This window comes from Macrosteles quadrilineatus, unplaced genomic scaffold (genome assembly GCF_028750875.1).
Source record: "Macrosteles quadrilineatus isolate MER2022 unplaced genomic scaffold, UCM_ALF_1.0 Scaffold_2__2_contigs__length_208266976, whole genome shotgun sequence".
NCBI classification, from domain to species: Eukaryota; Metazoa; Arthropoda; class Insecta; order Hemiptera; family Cicadellidae; genus Macrosteles; species Macrosteles quadrilineatus.
In genome coordinates this window covers 95,140,734-95,147,807 of record NW_026542595.1, presented here as the reverse complement: position 1 = coordinate 95,147,807, position 7,074 = coordinate 95,140,734, and the positions used below count along the sequence as shown (strand labels likewise).

The 7,074-nt window shown below is 32.5% G+C and overlaps 1 protein-coding gene across 1 annotated transcript; it reads left to right on the top strand.

The window, feature by feature from the left end:
- The first annotated feature begins 273 nt into the window (after window positions 1-273).
- Window positions 274-2,511, top strand: LOC128984618 (uncharacterized). The gene has a single exon (XM_054403953.1). The coding sequence runs from the start codon at window positions 274-276 to the stop codon at window positions 2,509-2,511; it is 2,238 nt and encodes a 745-aa protein (XP_054259928.1).
- The last annotated feature ends 4,563 nt before the right edge of the window (window positions 2,512-7,074 follow it).

The following is a 7,074-nucleotide window of genomic DNA, read 5'->3' as shown; positions in this document are numbered from 1 at the left end:
GCATAAAGTAAACTTGTGTGTGTCCCAACAGTTTTGTTTCCAATGTATTGAGGCTAAATATTGTATAGCATGTAAAAATCGTACACGAGTGTTTGACTCTGACCCTATTAATCAGTTTATGAACTATGTCATGTCAGTGAGGAAACAGTTTAAAAAGTCTGTGTAATTGCACACAATGAGCAGGGATTTGACTTTCAGTTTTTGTTAAAGTACTTGTTGGAAGAAACAAAATTCACACCAGAACTTGTAATGCGGGGAACTAAGGTTATCCTAATGGAAATTGATAATGTGAGGTTTGTCGACTCACTTAGCTACTTCCCTATGGCTCTGTCTGCTCTACCTAAAGCCTTTGACCTACCTCCAGAGAAAAAGAGAGGCTACTTTCCCCATATTTTCAACACACTGGCAAACCAAAACTATGTAGGCCCTATGCCAGACAAAAAGTACTACTGTCCCGAATCTATGTTTGAGAAATCTTACAATGACTTTGAAAAATGGTATAGTGACCAGGTCACTAGTAACTACGAGTTCAACTTCAAAAATGAGATTCTAGCCTACTGTATTTCAGATGTTGATATCTTGGCTCAAGCCTGTTTGAAGTTTCGTTCAATTTTCCTAAAAGAGAGTAATGTTGACCCGTTTCTCGAGGCTGTTACCATTGCAAGTGCCTGCAATCTAGCTTTCCGCCGTAATTTCCTAAAACCCAATACTATCGGACTTATCCCTAAGAACGGCTATCGATTAGTAGACAATCAATCAAATATAGCGCTCCAGTGGCTTTCTTGGGTCGAGGAAACCAACGGTATGAGGATTGACTACGCAGGTCGAGGTAAAGAAGTCAAAGTTAATGGGGTGAAAGTAGATGGGTTTGATGGCAGAAACATCTACGAATTTCATGGTTGTTACTTTCATGGATGTGTCAAATGTTTTCCTTACAACCGTCATGCCCCCTTGAAAGAGGACCCTTCTGATAGCCTACATCTTCGCTATGAGCGAACCAAGGCTAAAAATGCAAAGTTTACAGAACACGCACTAGTAGAGATGTGGGAATGTGAATTTCGTAAACAAAAAAAGGACCAGAAACTAAACTATCTAGACAGTTTGCCTATCTTGAATAATCTCCCACTTGACCCAAGGCAGGCTTTTTTTGGAGGTAGGACAGGTAATGCGAAATCTTACCACAAATGTGCTGAGGGGGAAACTATACAGTATGTTGATGTTTGTTCTCTGTACCCTTATGTTTGTAAGTATGGGAAGTACCCCATAGGCCACCCAACCATCTATGTAGGAGACAGTGAGTGTCGTGAAAGAGGTATGGGTGTGGAGGGTTTGTTAAAATGTAAAGTATTGCCACCCTGTGATCTCTACCACCCTGTACTCCCTACAAAAATGAATGATAAATTGATGTTTGTGTTGTGTAGAACATGTAGGGAAATGATGTATCAGGGAGAGTTTAATCATGACAGTGATAATAGAGCATTAGTTGGGACTTGGACTATGGACGAGATTAGAAAGGCGGTAGAGAAAGGGTATATTGTATTGGACATGTATGAGTTGTGGGAGTATCAGGTAGCAACTTATGAAAATGGGGCTTTGTTTACCGATTTTATTAATAAATTTCTCAAGATGAAACAGGAAGCTTCGGGCTATCCAGAATGGTGCAAAACCGAGGAAGATAAAAATAAGTACATTGCAGAGTATTTGGGACACGAGGGAATTAAGTTGGAAAAAGATAAAATTGTTAAGAATGGGGGTTTGATATCTTTGGCAAAATTAATGTTAAATAGTTTTTGGGGAAAATTTGGTCAGAGAGAGAATCAGACTAAAGCTACAATTGTTAGGGATCCTAAAACCCTATTTCAAATGTTCTCTAGCCCAGAAATTAAAGTAAACAGACTTCAGATTGTTAATGACGAGGTTGTGGTTGTGTCATGGGAATACCTGATGGAGGTTGGTGAACCTCTTAGTAACATAAACGTTTGTATTGTGGCCTACACTACCTCGCAGACGAGACTCAAGCTCTATGAACACCTTGAGGCCCTAGGAGCTCAAGTATTATATTATGATACAGACAGTGTGGTTTACATACTTGGAAACGGCCTTTATAGGGTGCCTACAGGAGATTACCTCGGTGAAATGACTAATGAATTAATAGATTATGGACCCGGCTCTTATATCACTGAGTTTGTCTCTGGAGGGCCTAAAACATACGCTTACCTTGTCTGGTCAACCAATCAACAAAAATTGATCCCTATATGTAAAATCAAGGGCCTCACCCTTAACTTTAAAACTTCAAAAATTGTAAATTTTGAAAAAATAAAAGAGATGGTTCTGAGTGAAGCAAAACAGACTATTGAAATTGAAGAAAGTAGAATCAGAAGGAATAGAGACAGAGACATCGTCACAATCACTGAGAGCAAAGTGTTCCAAATAACTGGTCCTAAAAGAAGGTACGAAGGTCAATATGACACTCTACCTTTTGGATATGGAAAAGTCCAAAGGGCCTTGTAAATTGTATTGTAAATTGTAAATGTAAACTCTGTTGTAAATAACTTTGTAAATGTAATTGTAAATTGAAAACTGTATATAACTCTCCTAGTAAAAAAAACAAGTTTATAGATATATACTTATGTAACCTGACCAAGGTGTGAGTGTGTGTACATTGAGTTGCTCAGATTGGATAGAACCTGTGCTACCCTTTGTACTTGTGTGAATGTTATTGGTCACTGGCGTGGCTAACTAAACAGCCCGTAAACCATGAGTGAAGGTCACTGGCATGGCTGACTAAAAAGCCTGGAAAAACCTTAAATGTTAACTTTCTTGGCAGGGTTATATAACTAAATCTATAGACTTGACAAAAAAAGCTTTATAAATAAAGGAGAGGACGTTTATAGCGACAACCATGTAATCTCTGGACTAATTTAACTTGGCTTCACTTAATGAGGGGATAGTCTCAAACCCTATCCATATAAAGCTAAAAGAGGTGTATATATATATAATTTTTATAAGGAAAAACTATACCAGATATAAATTACTTGTCAGCCGGAAAGGGTTTTCTAAATAAAAACACACATCCGCTGTGATAAGTGTACTCGATAACGATGAGGATGGTGCAACAGGATGTATGGTTTCTTGTAACGAACTTTGATATCATTAGTGGCTTGGGGTCAGATAAAATTATATCTAGCTCCATCCGGTCTATTATCTATGGTAAAACCAATGTTGAATATGATTTTGTGTAATTTTTACAAAAAAATTTGAGATATATAAATTATAGGGAATTTATTGGGGCTTTAAAAATATAATACTATTGTATAAAATAAAATATTTATAAGCAAATCTCGGTGATTATTTTACTAACAGAGTACCTATCCTGGGTTAGCATATATATATATATATATATAAGGTGTATTGCAGTTATACTCAAGTTTTGCATTGATGAAGGATATAATTTGATACAATTTAATTTGTAATTTAGTTGGAATATTACTATTTAACCTAAAAAGATATCACAATTTTGAAAAACTAACTGTAAACAATCTTACTAGTTTGTATTATATATTTTTGTTGTTGCTTAAGCTGTTTTTATAAATACAAAGATAAATATAATAGTATTATACCTTATTAGAGAATTTTATAACTTTTTAATGTATAAATCTAACAGCTGACTTTAAATACTCATAAAATTTGCCTATATGTTAATTAGGGCTGTGAGCTAAATTATAGTTTAATTTTAGCTTAATCCATTTAGTAGTTTATGCATGATTGAGTAATACATAATCACACAAACTTTTAGATTTATAATATAAGTAAGAAATTGATTTTTTTAGTAGGATATTGTAATTATAGATTCAAAAATAATACATACAAATAAAGCAAAATGATATATATCTTGGTCCCTATTATAGTCTATATTTACTATTATGTTTAAGAGTAAAAAAAAAAACATCTTTAATATAAGCCATTGTTAAAACTATTGTAGCTGTTTGACAATTTGTATAACAATTGTGTTTTAAAATACTTAGTTTAATTGTTAGCAAGTTTTTATAATTTTTTATCATTTAAATTAATAAAAGTTGTATAAAAATTTTGGTTTTAGCAAAATTTCCATATAGAAAATAAGCTAATTTATTATAATATTTATAATAAGACCTAGAACCAATTTTATTTTGATATCCCTAGAGGCCACCAACATAGTTGGACCAAGGGTTTTATAGAGTAAAACATGTTTTTAACCTAAAAAATAATTTAGTAGATTAAAGTGTTATTGTGTGCCAAGTAGTTACTTCTATGTTATTCTTATGGAGAAAATTGTAAATTGTTATAGTTTACTTATACCAGAATTTTGTAAATTTACTTATATCATTCTATACAATTAAAGTTAAAAACACTTTTTACTACTCTCCCTGCTGCAGCAACCCTAAACATTTGTGAAATTTAATATTATTTAAATTGGGGATAAATATGTATTATTTATGGAAATATTTTTAGTAAAATTATAAGTTAAAATTTGCTTAGTTTAAACTGGATAATATTTGACAAATAACTTAGTCGGGGATGGGTTAACTAGTTAAGTGTTTGTTTTTTATGTAAAAATATGTGTATGTGTGGGGATTTAGTGAACCCTAAAATAAAAGTGGATACCTAAACATATTTGTGATATTTAAACTTTAGACATTATATCTGTTTTTATATGGTTATATAAAATTATGATCCTGCTATATACTTAAACAAAAACCTGTGTCATCTAAGTGAAATTATATTTTATAAATTTACCAATTATTTGTTTCCTCCATATCGGCCTCAATCCCTTCGTCTATATCTTCTTCTTCATCCCTCTCCTCCTCCTCAATCTCGTGGCAGCACTCGGTCACGTATTCCCTGAACTGTCTATAATGGACAGTCAGGATCTCCTCCTCTGAAGCTAGCTCCTGGCATCTATAAATCATATAAAAGAGTATTAGAATAATAGAATTTAAAAACAGTACAAAGTTAAAACCCCTAGTAAAATAAATTTTGAAAACTAAGTTTAGAGATACATACTGGCAACATAGGGGGAGCCAATGATCCCAGAGGTACTCAAATGTATAGCAAAAGACGCTGCGTCTGCAGCTCCAGCAAAGCTTATTATTCAACATCTTGTAAGAGAATGATGATAATGACAGATAATATTGCCTTGGAGAGGAGGGGGAAATGTGGTTAACTCAAACGTCCCCTCGCTCCAAGCATATATATATATATAAGGTACATCAGCTATGCTGATTATTGTTATGTTAGTTTTTATCATGGCTAATATGACGTTATTATTCTTCATACTACTTGTGTTGAGACTACTAGTCAACTCTGAAGCAGTTGATGAAAATCAGCCTCCAAATGTTCATGTAAGTAGTACTATAGTTCAATATAATTATACAACTTTAGATAAATAACTATTTATTTTTAATTAGGAAAAGCTTTTTGTTAGTGTTTTTATTAATGAATATATTTTTTATAGGATAGGGCTACAATAGAAGGAGATACAAGAGGTGAAAGAGAACGATCAATTCTAGAAACTGTAAGTAAACTATTATTCATCTTTATCTATATTTGTTATATACACATCTACTATAATGTTTTATTATCTTCTCTTCTTCTTCTTTCCTTCAAGGATTAGGCAGCGCCTATTCCGATCTCACAAATATATATCCTCACTCCCATCTCTTCCGAGGTCTTCCAACATCCCTCTTCCCTCTAGGGTTGTAATTAAAAATCTTCCGTGGAAACCTGCTCTCCGGCATTCTCTGAAGATGTTGTCTCCAGTTCTCTCGGTATTCTTCAACCTTTTCATTTAAACTGTATATATTCATGCTATGCATGTTCTATTATGTTCATGTTTTATTATTTAACCTAAAAAGATATCACAAATTTGAAAACCTAATTGCAAACAATCCTACTAGTTTTCATTGTATATTTTTGTCTTTGCTGAAGCTGTTTTTATAAATATAAAAACAAATATAATAGACTGCACCCTATTGGTAATTTTAATGTATATCATAGAACCAACTTTTACCAACAGTGGACTTTAAATATTCATAAAATTTGCCTATATGATAATTAGAGCTGTGAGCTAAATTATAGTTTAATTTGATAGTTAATTCATAACTAGTAGTAGTGATGCACTATTTGTTTTTTATGCCTCCAACATCTTCGGTTGTAAATTTGATTCTTTTGATGACAATAGTTGCCACAAAATCGCTTTTTACCAGGAATGTATTTAGTAAAAAGGTTTGAAAAGTTCAAACGTCTTTTCTGTCTACTAACATTATTAAATTCATATGCTTGCACATCATCATATTTCATATTATCCATTTGGATCACAATCTATAGTACCACTCTGTTACCATGAATTGTCATATGAAGACTGAAATAACTTTTTCATATTAACATAGTTTATAGGAGATAGGGTGAACAGATAAGTACAGTTTGGTGTTATTAATTTCATTTTTTATTTTACATTCATATAAAATACAACACATATTACTTTTAGATACTATATAAAAACAGGTGTTTAGATTGAAATAACAAAACAAGCAATTCGTGAATATGAAATTAATGAATAGTATTTATAATATGGGTATTAGTTATTAATTTTTTTTTACTTTAAAGTATATGATTCGTTTATATATCCAAGCCCGAGCTCCCGTCCGACTGGTATTTTGGGATAGTCACCAGATTCTCGAAAGCTGGATGGCCAGGAACTTTTATTATTTTAATTTCCACAGAATTTTCTGAAAATAAAATCAAACGAATCAACGTATAAGTACAATACTACAACTTCGATTTTATGCGAATTGGGTAACAAAAACAATCGGTATCGAAAAAGTACAATTTGTCCATTTTCCCAATAAAAACAATTTTATCTGAAAAAGAGAAAAGAATCTGTTAAAAATTTACAACGTCTTTAACAGAAAATATGTTAACAATTAATTTTTCAATTGATTTTCCTTTTTTTCATTTTAAGTTCATCATGAATAGCTTGTTTTCTTTTACGGTTATTAGTGAGTGCGTAATGCCCGTGGGGCAAAGTGTGTGATC